This window comes from Cannabis sativa, chromosome 2, assembly GCF_029168945.1.
Source record: "Cannabis sativa cultivar Pink pepper isolate KNU-18-1 chromosome 2, ASM2916894v1, whole genome shotgun sequence".
Taxonomy (NCBI): domain Eukaryota; kingdom Viridiplantae; phylum Streptophyta; class Magnoliopsida; order Rosales; family Cannabaceae; genus Cannabis; species Cannabis sativa.
Genome location: NC_083602.1, coordinates 25,953,136 through 25,966,347, shown reverse-complemented (window position 1 = coordinate 25,966,347; position 13,212 = coordinate 25,953,136). Strand labels below are relative to the sequence as shown.

General features: G+C 34.5%; 2 protein-coding genes across 2 annotated transcripts; both read left to right on the top strand.

Moving 5' to 3' along the window:
• Nucleotides 1-2,961: 2,961 nt before the first annotated feature.
• Nucleotides 2,962-3,495, top strand: LOC133034223 (uncharacterized). The gene has a single exon (XM_061109269.1). It carries the CDS (start codon nucleotides 2,962-2,964, stop codon nucleotides 3,493-3,495), a length of 534 nt encoding a protein of 177 aa, XP_060965252.1.
• A 4,837-nt stretch (nucleotides 3,496-8,332) lies between these two features.
• Nucleotides 8,333-13,010, top strand: LOC115719477 (pentatricopeptide repeat-containing protein At4g02750). The gene is made up of 3 exons (XM_030648539.2): nucleotides 8,333-8,495; nucleotides 8,741-8,823; nucleotides 9,735-13,010. The coding sequence occupies exon 3, from the start codon at nucleotides 9,894-9,896 to the stop codon at nucleotides 12,648-12,650; it is 2,757 nt and encodes a 918-aa protein (XP_030504399.2). The 5' UTR covers nucleotides 8,333-8,495; nucleotides 8,741-8,823; nucleotides 9,735-9,893; the 3' UTR covers nucleotides 12,651-13,010.
• Nucleotides 13,011-13,212: the final 202 nt, after the last annotated feature.

Here is a 13,212-nt window from a genome sequence, read left to right as displayed (position 1 = left end):
TTTTCGCGATCGCAGGAAAATTTCAGCACACCTGCGATTTTTTCGAATCTTCAAAAAATCATAACTAATTCAAATTAAATCGAAATTGAGTTCTGTAAAAAAGTAACTTGCTTAACTTTTTCCATACTATCCAATAAAAATAATTCCAGAAACAGAATCGCAATTATTTTTCACGAAAATTCACAAACACCAATCAATCATCAAATAACACTCAATACAACATGATACCATCCAAAAACAAACAAACAATCGTTTTAAAGTCCAAATTTCTTGCAAGTAAATCAATTACCATGGCTCTGAGGCCAGTTGTTGGAAATTATTTTACCAGGATCTTAGATCTACTCACAAGTATGTTTATTAACACCCTAAATATGAACTTTCTAAAACGATGAAATAAACACATATAAAGTTAAAGAAACCTTACATTGGGTGCAGCGGAATATAATGACTCCTTCCGTTCAGATATCTAGCCCTTGATTCCTTTCTGTAGCAGAGCATTATCAATATCTGAACCTGGATCTCTTTCTCTGAATCTTTGATGCTGAAACTCCTTCTTGCTGAAAGTCTTTCTTCACGATCTTCCTCACTATGATTGAGGTATCACTTGCTGTGTGTGGGCACTACTCATACACTAAGAATTTTGACATATTGAAGAAGAAAAGAAGAGGGAAGTGGCGGCTAAAGATAGGGAGAGAGAGAGGCTCAGTTTTTTCTGAAGGAAAAATAGAAAATTTAAGTGTGTAATTTTTCTGAAGCCTTCACTATCTATTTATAGCATTCCACTATGGTTAGGTTTAAATTATTTGGCATTAAAATAATGAAAATATCAGAGGGAAAAACCCTACAAAAGTGGTCGGCCCTACATAGTGGATTTGGGCCTCACTTTTTGCAATTTTGCAGTTTTATCTTTTCTGCATCTGATTTTCTCAAAAACGCCAATTTTTAAAGTCAACCATTTAAATGCCAATTCTAACTATTTAATAACTATAAATAATTATTACATAATATTGTCATTTATCATATTTATTAATTAAATCATACAAAGTATCATAATTAACAAATATGCCCCTATAAACTCTTTCTTTACAATTTCTCCCTTAGTGAAAAATTCACAAATAGACATAGTCTAATTTGAGAATTATAATTGATTAATCAAAACCAATTATACGAGTCTTACAAGCAATATTATCTCAACTAGTGCGGGGACCATGGGTCTATATAACCGAGCTTCCAATAAGTAGATCAAGAATTTAGCACTAAAATTCACTAACTTATTAATTCTTCGTTGAATCCACGCATAGAACTTAGAATTGCACTCTCAGTTATATAGAATGCTCTATATGTTCCACCATATAGACACATCATTAGTTATCCATTGTTATAATCCTAATGTGATCAATGATCCTCTATATGAATGATCTACACTGTAAAGGGATTAAATTACCGTTACACCCTACAATGTATTTATTCCTTAAAACACTTGACCCCGTATAAATGATATTTCAGCTTATGTGAAATGAGTACTCCACCATTTATGTTCGTTTGGTCAAGCTCGAAGGAGATCATCCTTTGCTTACTATTCGCCAGATAGAAGCTATAGATTCCATGTTTATGGTAGCGCTCCCACTCAATTGCACTACCGTGTTCCCAAAATGTACGTATCGCCCTGACCTAAAAGTAGACTTAACTAACAAATCAAAGAACACGAATAGCCTTTCAAGATTGAGCCTAATCATATCAGGATTAAGAACATTTGATCTAGGATCAACTAAGCGATATTGACTTGAATAGATATTACGGTAAGTTTAATAAATCTAAGTCAAAGTTCAATATCGGTCCCTTCCGATGCATACTCCATGCATCCAACTTGAGCTTTACTTTAACCAATGCTCTGGAAAGAACATAGCACTTCTCCAAATGCAAGTAAACTCTGTTGTAGATTATCATATCAGTAAAACCCTGTGTCTAATAAATCTAGAAAACTTTATTCACATAGTCATGTTTACTTTCCAATGTGTTGACGGCACAATAAACAGGATCAAGTATGTGAAAAGGGTTTCAGATGAATTTATACATTATGTACATATAATCATGAAATAAATCATGTGAACCATGCAACATTAAATGTTATTTCTGATCTATATTAATAAGTAAATCTGATTATATTGAAATGAGTTTTATTTAGGGCATAAAACCCAATAATTATTATTATTAATCTAACTTCTAATATATATTATTACTCTTTATTATTGTTAATCTAATTTTAACATTACTGTGAATGGAAGGTAATACCTCCTAATGCTTCTATACATATATATAAATAAATATAAAAATATATTTGTCATTATTTACTACTATTTCATTTCCAATTGTTTATTTCATAAAATCAAGAGCATGATCACTATTTTTTGTTCTTCTTATTCTTACTATTTAATAACGGCTATATTTTCCCTTTAAACCGCCATTACACTATTCACCAACGGCTATTTTTTCTCCAACCTCTATTTTACTATTCATCAACGGTTATATTTTTTTCCTATAAATACTCACTCAAAATTTTATAAAATCAACTCTTCATTCTTCTTCTTAGTATACAAAAAAAAAATATCATCTAAAATAATTAATCTTGATCTAATTGTTTTATTTTGTATCTTTATTTTAGTTCATTTTATAATATACTTTGTAGAAGATGAAGTTTTTTGATTTTTCATTTTTTTTTCTTGTATTTAGTTTTTATCTTCTCTTACTTCTTGCATACCTTATATCCATTTTGTAATTTTTTTTCTCAAATATTATGTTTGTAAACGTTTGATAATAAAATCTAAGTTGTTTTTTTTTTTTGGTATTCTGTTATAGTTGCTACCATGTCAAATCTTGTGAAGAATGAATTTGCTGCACTTGATATCATGGGAAAAAAATTATATGTCTTGGATTATTGATGTTGAAATGCATCTAGAATCAATGGGCCTTACTGATACTATTAAGGAGATAAATAATGCAACATCCCAAGAAAAGGCCAAGACAATGATTTTTCTCCGTCGATATCTTGATGAAAGTTTAAAATATGAATATCTTACTACAAAAGATCCAAGTGCATTATGGAAAGATCTTAAAGAAAGATACGACCATCAAAAGGATGTTGTTCTTCCAGCCACACGTGATGAATGGAATGGTCTACGTTTCCAAGATTTTAGAAAGGTTAATGATTATAATTCAGCAATGTTCAGAATCGTTTCTCAACTAAAATTCTGTGGGCAGAAAATCACAGAAGAGGAAATGTTGGAGAAAAAAACGTATTCTACATTCCATGCATCAAATTTAACATTGCAACAACAATATAGGATGCGTAATTTTAAGAAATATTCTGAACTTATTACATGTCTCCTTGTAGCAGAGAAAAATAATGAACTATTAATGAAGAATCATCAATCACGACCTACTGGTTCAATGGCACTTCCAGAAGTAAATGCCACAAACTATAATAATTACGGATGAGGTCGTGGTCACGGCCGAAGCCAAGGAAGAGGCCGTGGTCGTAACCAAGGACGTGGACGAAATGGTCATAATTCCTCAAAAAGAAATTTTGACCACCAAAGGAAGAGACAACATGCAGATGAGAATGTTCATGGTAACTATCCTCAAAATCCTGAAGATTCATGTTATAGATGTGGTACAAAAGGGCATTGGTCTCGTACATTTCGTACGCCGAAACACCTTTGTGATTTGTATCAAATTTCTGTAAAAGAAAAGGAGAAGGAAGTGAACTTAATTGAACAATATGATCCTGTGAATGATTCAACTCATCTAGATGCTTTCGACTTCGTAGACAATTTCAATGATAATAATGAGTCTAATGGCTGTGATGACAGAGAAAATTAAGTATAATCTAGCATTAACAACTATATTTGATATATTATGCCTTTATCTTCAGTTTATTTCATTACTTGTGATGTTTCGTGTATTATGTATTCCTATTAATGTTTTATCTTGTACTATTTCTATTTGATGAAATAAATATATATATTTCTCACATCATTCTTATTGTTATCGCTTGAACTGTTAAATAAATTGTACTCTCAATGAAGATGAACGTAAAGATCATATCAGAGATTTTTGCATACCAGATAGTGGCACAACACATACTATCCTTAGAAATAAAAAATATTTTTTTGACTTAAAACCAACAAAAGCAATTGTCAACACCATATCAGGTTCTGCAGATTTGATTGAAGGTATTGGTAAAGTAAATTTTTTATTATCAAATGGAACAAAATTCTCTATAAACAATGCTTTATTTTCACCAAAATCTAAAAGGAATTTGTTGAGTTTTAATGATATATATCTTCATGGATATGATACTGAGTCTGCTACTGAGGGTGACATGAAATACATGAACATTACTAAATGTAATGCAGGAAAAAGATACATACTAGAAAAACTACCAATGCTCCCCACTGGACTACATTATACATATATAAGTGTAATTGAGTCACATGTGGTAGTTAAAGAGAAAATTAAAGATCTCTCAAGATTAAATACTTGGCATGATCGTCTTGGTCATCTTGGTTCAATAATGATGCGAAGAATTATTGAAAGCTCACATGGTCATTCATTAAGGGGTCAAAAGATACCTCAAACAAATAAATTTACATGTGAGGCATGTTCCCTTGGAAAATTAATCACAAGGCCTTCACCAGGAAAACTTGAGATTGAATCACCTTCATTTCTTGAACGAATTCAAGGGGATATATGTGGACCAATTCATCCACCATGGGGACCATTTACATGTATGTTTATTGTCATGTCGCAATATGGCATTTGCAAGATTTTTAGCTCAAATAATCAAATTGCGAGTGTAATTTCCTGATTATACAATCAAGAGAGTTAGGCTTGACAATGCTGGTGAATTTACATCTCAAGCATTCAATGATTATTGCATGTCAATTGGTGTTTCTGTTGAGCATTCTGTTGCTCATGTACATACTCAAAATGGTTTGGCTGAATCATTGATAAAACACCTACAACTTATTGCTAGACCGCTAATAACGAGGACAAAACTTCCTGTAGAAGTATGGGGTCATGCAATCTTACATGCTGCAATGTTAATTCGCATAAGACCAAGTGCATATCATAAGTATTCCCCATTACAACTTGCACTTGGTCAAGAACCTAATATTTCTCACCTAAGAATCTTTGGTTGTGCTGTATATGTTCCCATTGCTCCACCACAACGCACAAAGATGGGCCCTCAAAGGAGGCTGGGAATATACGTTGGATTTGAATCTCCTTCCATTATCAAATATCTAGAACCTTTAACAGGTGATAGTTTCAATGCACGTTTTGCTGATTGTCACTTTAATGAGGAACTTTTCCCAACATTAGGGGGAGAAAAGAAAAATCTACATAAAGATATTACATGGTGTGAACCATCATTATTGTATCTTGATTCTTACACAAGGCAATGTGAATCAGAAGTTCAAAACATCGTACATTTACAAAATATAGCTAATCAATTACTTGATGCATTTGTTGACACTAAAGGAGTAACTAAATCATATATGCCGGCTGCAAATGCTCCTTCTAGAATTGAAATACAAAAAGGAAAACTTGAAGATTTAGTCGCAAATGAGTCTAAGTCACGCCTGAAGCGTGGGAGACCAATTGGTTCCAAAGATAAAAATCCTCGAAAAAGAAAAGGAGCAGATAAGCATGATGACTCCAATATGGATGAAAATAACCATATAAAAATTCAAGATGAGGGAAACACTCTAGAAGAGAAAGCAAGTGAAGTAAGTCAAGAGATTTCAGTTGATTATGTCAGGACTAAAAACTCATCAAATAAAAATGATTCGAAAGTTATTGATGAGACATTTTCTTATAATGTGGCATGCAATATAGTCAATGAAATAGATGATCAAGAACCAAAATCTATTTTTGAATGTCAAAATAGACATGATTGGGATAAATGGAAAGATGTTATGCAAGTTGAGTTAGAGTCATTAAACAAAAAGAAATGTTTTTGGACCTATTGTTCTCACACCTGAAGATGTGAAACCAGTAGGATTCAAATGGGTCTTCATTCGAAAACAAAATGAGAAAAATGAAATTGTAAGATACAAAGCTAGGCTTGTTGCTCAAGGTTTTTCTCAAAGACCTGGAATTGATTATGAAGAAACATACTCTCCTGTAATGGATGCAATCACATTTCGATATTTGATCAGTCTAACAGTTTCTGAAAACTTAAAAATGCATCTTATGGATGTAGTGACAGCTTACTTATACGGATCGCTTGATAATGATATTTATATGAAAATCCCTGAAGGTTTTAAGATGCCTGAAGCACTAACCTTTAAGCCTAAAGAGATATGTTCGATAAAGTTACAGAGATCCCTTTATGGCTTAAAACAATCTGGACGCATGTGGTACAACCGTTTAAGTGAATATTTATTAAAGAAGGGATACAATAATGATCCAATTTGTCCATGTGTTTTCATTAAGAAAACAAAATCAGGATATGTAATTATTGCTGTCTATGTTGATGATTTAAATATCATTGGAACTGATAAAGAGTTACATGAGGCAAAGTTGTACTTGAAGAAAGAATTTGAAATGAAAGATTTCGGGAAAACCAAATATTGTCTTGGCTTGCAAATCGAACATACCCACAATGGGATAATGTTGCATCAATCAAACTACATTGAAAAGGTCTTGAAACACTTTAATATGGATAAAGCGAACCCTTTAAGTAACCTAATGGTTGTTAGATCACTTAATGTCGAAAAAGACCCATTGCGTCCTTGTCAAAATAATGAAGAGATACTTGGTACTGAAGTACCATATCTTAATGCAATTGGAGCTCTTATGTATCTTGCTAATTGTACTCGACCTGATATTGCTTTCGCAGTGAATTTGTTATCAAGGTTTAGTTCATCACTTACTAAGAGGCATTGGAATGGAATAAAACATATATTTCGTTATTTACGGGGAACTACTGATTTAGGTCTATTTTTCCCAAAATGCTCAAACCAAGAATTAGTTGGGTTTGCAGATGCAGGTTATTTATCAGATCCACATAAAGCTAGATCTCAAACTGGATACGTGTTCACATATGGAGGCACTGCAATATCATGACGTTCTCAAAAGCAAACTCTTGTTGCTACATCTTCAAATCATGCTGAGGTTATCACACTACATGAAGCCAGTCGAGAATGTGTATGGTTGAGATCAGTAACAAAACATATTCAAGAAAGTTGTGGTCTTTTGACCCATAAAGATCCGACCATACTATATGAAGATAATGCTGCATGTGTTGCTCAAATAAAAGAAGGTTACATCAAAAGCAATAGAACTAAGCACATTCCTCCTAAATTTTTTTCATTTACACAAGAACTTGAGAAAGGAAATGATCTAAATATACAATACATCAGATCCAGTGAGAATCTATCAGATCTTTTCACAAAGTCACTTCCTACTACAATCTTAAAAAAATTGAGACATGGTATTGGAATGCGCCATCTACAAAATCTATGAGAAGTAACTGGTAATGTTATTGTGAGGGGAAGTTTATTCAACTGTACTATTTTTCCCTTACTATGGTCTTTTTCCCATTGGGTTTTTTTTACCTAGTAAGGTTTTTTTAACGAGATAGTATTAATTATAAACAAATTATAGAGTATACTAAAGGGGAGTGTTATGAATGATTACAGATAGATATGTAGTATACTCTACATGATAAACCTACAATACTATAGAATAGTATTCAACTTGTAACAGTAAAGTATAATAATTATGGGATATGATTTTGTCCCGTGATGTACTTTCACGGAATGTATTCCGTGGTACATTAAATGGGTCTCAGGATACATTAAATGAGTATCAGGGTACGTTTCTACTTTTTAACCCTAATTACACCTAGATCAATCTCAGCCATCAGATCAAATAACTCCCTCATCTGACGGGTGCCATACATCACGGATTACAATCCGTGAAAGTACAATAACGGGACAAAATCATATCCCTAATAATTATATGTATATATATGTATGTATTCTTCTATATATATGTATAAGTTTGATGAAGAGAAATGAGAGGAAAAAAGAGCACAAAAGAATACAAGTATCATACTTATATTTGTCCAAATTTATAACATAAGTTTAAATATAAAATTATTTTTTTTGGAAAAAGATAAGCCCATCAGACCCGATCCAAATAAGTTAGGTCGGATGTGATCTGATCCAGCAAGCGGGTAGAGTAGATCATGATACGGATTGGGCCATGATCCGACCCATCCATTTACACCCCTACCTGGCCTCAGCCCCTCTCTTTCTCTGTCTCGTGCGATTATGATGAGTGGCCTCAGCCTCAGAGCCGCAACAGTGAGACCTCACCCCAACTACCTCCTCAGACAGTTTCTTCTCCATTCTCCATTCTCAAGCTCCATCTCCTTTTCTCCTTATCTCCAACAGCTCACGCAGCCACCACCGTAACCTCCATTGGTATGCTACAATTATAAATATGCATATATGGTTTTAACTTTTAAGTTTAACACTACATATTTTTGACTTGTAGTTTCGTATGATTTGAATTGATCTTGGCTTGGGTACTGTCCTTTGATAAAATGAAATTGTATTGTACAGAAGGTTTTAACTTTCTATATATTATTATTATCTGTTTCTCAAATTTAATGCATATTAGTTGTTTGATTAATTGCCTTACAAAGACATGAAATCGTAATGTACAGGATGTTTCATAAAATGATTCAAAGAATGACGTTGGTTGAATATATATTTACATATATTTGAACCCCCTGCCCTGGTTCTAGAGGTAAGTTTTCTTGCCTTCCCTCACTTCCTTTTTTATATTTATTATTTCTTTTGTTTCTCTGAAAAAAAATTCCGGGTGAGTTTTTTTTTGGAATGCATTTTCGTATTGAGATTCAAGATAGTGTGAGGTAACTGTGGTCTATTACTCTTGAACTAATAGTTAATGTCCCACAACTGTTTTATAAAACGATGCAAAGAACTGTATATACAATCTGACTTTTGATAGGTAGAATGTGTTGTAGTATGACCCCTTTGGTTTAATAGAGTATTAGAAATCATTTTAGAAGGTGGCATATATTCTAGGCTATTGATCCAGAGGAAAACACATTTTAGAATGTGATGAGATATAACACTACTTCATTGGAATAAATTGTCCTGACTAGGATCAGCTTATTTGTATAAATATATAGTGATAGAGAGAGGAGTATGCTTTTTTTTCTATTGGAACGAAGAGCTGTATTTAAGAGTATTATTTAGCAATTAATTAAGGAAACCACAGAAAATTCTGTGTTGGTAATTCTTGAAACATGTTCTTTGACTAGTATTAATATGGGAAAAAAAAATGCAATGTGAGGTAGGCATTGATCAACATGATGGATTCGACATGATTATTCCTTTCTTGTCGATGTAAAATTAGAGATAGAAAGTACAAAAAAGGATTTTTCTCCTACAATATTTTATCAAACAAACTTGTATTGTGTACTGCAGTCAAAACCCAGTTAATACAAGCATCTTGTGCTCTTTTCTGTTTTTATCACATGTAAAATCAACAATTGATTATTGCTGATTAATATTCTATTTGTTTGGTTTGCTCTTTAGAGAGGTAAAATTTATTTTTCTTCATAAACATGTTAAGTGGGCTCTATTAATTGTCTTAGGTTACTTCAAGTCTAATGTATAAATGTTCTCCAGATTTGGCTGGCTGAGTATGAGCTATCCAGAGGATGCAGTTATGTCTAAGTACTGCTGTGGTGCCCCTTCTTTCCCTTCTGAGCAGTGAGGTGTTTATCACATTAAAAGACAAATTGACGTTTACCAGACAAACTGAGTTATATCCTTCCACAATGATCAATGATACAACGTCGTTTCAATTTTATTCGATCATTCTCTGGCTCTTCTGTACCAGTGCAAGGACCCTCTACGACTCCGAGCACAACCAATATTGTCCAATGCAACCACAAGATTCAACAACTTACTCAATTCGGCCGAGTTGCCGAGGCATGTCAAGTGTTCAACTCAATGTGTCAACGAGACCCAATTTCTTGGAACTCCATGATTTCTGGGTTCACTCAGTATGGGTTGTTGCATGAAGCTCAAACATTCTTTAATGCATTCCAAGGCAAGAATGTTAGAACTTGGACCATTTTGTTGAGTGGGTATGCGAAACATGGGATGTTGGACAAAGCTAGAATGGTGTTTGAATCAATGCCCGAGCGTAATGTTGTTTCTTGGAATGCTATGATTAGTGGGTATATCCAAAATGGTCACTTGAAACAAGCTAGAGAGTTGTTCGATCAAATGCCCGAGAGAAACATTGCATCATGGAATTCTATGATTACTGGATATTGTCACAGTGGCATTATGAGTGTAGCTCGTGAGCTCTTTGACCAAATGAAGGAAAGGAGTTGTGTTTCTTGGATGGCTGTCATTTCTGGGTATGTTGCGATAAATGATTTTCTCGAGGCATGGACTGTCTCTCTGATGATGTTGAGGAGCGGAATGGTGCCAGACCAGGGTCTTTTTGTTGTCGTTTTATCAGCAGCCATAGGGTTGAACAAGTTCAGACTAGTTGAAAGTTTGAGAACAACGTCGACAAAGATGGGATATGAAGGGCATGTGTTTGTGGGGACATCTATTTTGAATGCTTACTCAAGGAATGGGAGCTTAGATCATGCCGTGAAGTTTTTTGAGACAATGCCGGAAAGGAACGACTACTCGTGGACCACAATGATTGCAGTACTTTCACAGTGTGGCAGGTTAGATGATGCTATATCACTATATGATAGAGCTACTGAGAAGGGAGTTGCTACAAGGACGGCAATGATGACTGCCTATGCTCAGCATGGAAAGCTTTCTAAAGCCAGACAAATATTTGATGAAATTCCAAATCCAAATGTGGTAACGTGGAATGCTATGGTTGCTGCCTATGCTCAAAATGGAATGCTTGAAGAAGCAAAAACTATGTTTTCTAGAATCCCTCTCCGGAATTCAGCTTCTTGGGCAGCCATGATTTCTGGGCTTGTACAGAGTGGACAAAGCACAGAAGCTCTAAAGCTGTTTGCCGAGCTTCATAGATCAGGAACTTCCATTAATCATTCGAGTTTCACGAGTGCTCTCTTTGCTTGTGCAAATGCGGGAGATGAAGGCATTGGTCAACAGATTCACTCACTCACCATCAAAACAAGGTGTCATTCTAATTCCTTCATTGGAAATGGGTTGATCTCCATGTATGCAAAGTGCAAAAACATAGAGGACACATCACAAGATTTCAGTATAATGAGAGTGACAGACTGCGCATCTAGAAACCCAGTAATTAGAGGTCTTTCAGACTTTCATATATTGCAGGAAGCTCGAAAAGTTTTTGATAATATGCCTATAAGGGATGTGGTGTCTTGGACTGCTATCATATCAGCTTATGAACAAGCTGGCCAAGTAGATACTGCCTTAAAATTGTTCCTTGAAATGTTGGCTATTGGAATGAAACCAAATGCATTAACAGTTACTAGTGTCCTTAGTGCTTGTGGGTGCCATGGAGCGACAAGGCTTGGGGAACAAATCCATGTCCTGATACACAAACTTGGATTGAATTCATATTTGTTTTTGTGTAATGCCTTGTTGACAATGTACTTCAAGTGTGGGAGTTTAGATGGTCTTCGCATCTTTGAAAAGATGCCAGACAGAGACATTGTTACATGGAATGCTGTTTTAGCTGGTTGTGCACAAAATGGATTAGGTAAAGAAGCTGTTAGGATTTTCGAACAAATGCAAGCTAATGGGGTTTCACCAAATGAAATCAGTTTTTTGGGGATTTTATGTGCTTGCAGCCATGCAGGATTAGTGGAAAATGGATGGTTGTATTTCAACTCCATGGAACAAGATTACGCCATTACCCCCTCAGTTCATCACTATACCTGTATGGTTGACCTCCTTGGCAGAGTAGGACGGCTTAATGATGCTGCATCTCTCGTCGAAAACATGCCTTTGGAACCAGATTCTGCAATTTGGAAGGCACTTCTTGGTGCTTGTTCGATCCATCGTGACAACAAACTTGGCCAGAAAGTTGCTGAAAAGCTTTTGAAAATGGGGAAGCAAAGATCTGGGACCTATGTTTTGTTATCGAATATGTATGCGTCTCAAGGTATGTGGGAGAAAGTACAAGAAATAAGAGAACTGATGAAACACAGGGGAGTTACCAAAGAACCTGCAGTTAGCTGGGTTCAGATCAAGAATAAGGTGCACTATTTTCAAATAGGGGATAAGAGACATGATGAGATTGAAGAGATAAACTCAAAACTAAAGGACTTGTACAGAAACTTCAAAGCAACAGGTTATGTGCCAGACACAAATTTTGTTCTACACGACGTGGAGGAGGAGCAGAAGCAGGATGAGCTTCTTCACCACAGTGAGAAATTAGCAGTTGTTTATGGGATCATGCGTACGCCCAGTGGGAGTCCAATTCAGATTCTGAAGAACCTCAGAATCTGTGGAGACTGTCACTCTTTTATGAAATTTGTCTCCCAAATCAACCAGCGGAAGATCATCATTCGAGATGGAAACAGATTCCACCACTTTCAAGATGGTTTCTGTTCTTGTGGGGATCATTGGTGATCATGTTTCAACCATAGAAATCTTATCCATTTTTTCATGGGATCACTGGAATTTGTAAAAATTTGAAAACAACAAAAATAAATAGATCACTTATTAGATGACCACTATATGATAATCACATACACAGTACTTAGCTATAAATTAAGCACTACGAAATTTCAATTTAGTTTCAATCTTCAATCATCATTCATCTCCAAGGGACTGAATAGAAACAACCACCAGTGAAAAGAGAGATTTGAACCTTCCTACTGTTAGTTATCCTATGATTATAAATGTTCAGTTTGCTTGCTTTCGTTATCATTTTGTATTATCCTTTTATTGTATGGCTTTCTAAATCATTCTATGAACACATCAAATAAATCGTTTATGGCTTTGTTATTGTTTTAATTTTCGACAACGTAAACCACATCTTAATTAGTATAGCATGAAGATTGTAAATTGTAATGGTTATAATATAATATGGATCTATATCTTTTATAGGCATTATCTAACTATAGATTGTATAATATAAAGCCGAAGTATACGTGTATATGTGTAATATAAAAAGTATACAAAACCCGAC

What these genes read in the sequence shown, in the direction of transcription:
- LOC133034223 (XM_061109269.1), top strand. Translation starts at nt 2,962, where the DNA reads ATGGGCCTTACTGATACTATTAAGGAGATAAATAATGCAACATCCCAA.
- LOC115719477 (XM_030648539.2), top strand. Translation starts at nt 9,894, where the DNA reads ATGATACAACGTCGTTTCAATTTTATTCGATCATTCTCTGGCTCTTCT.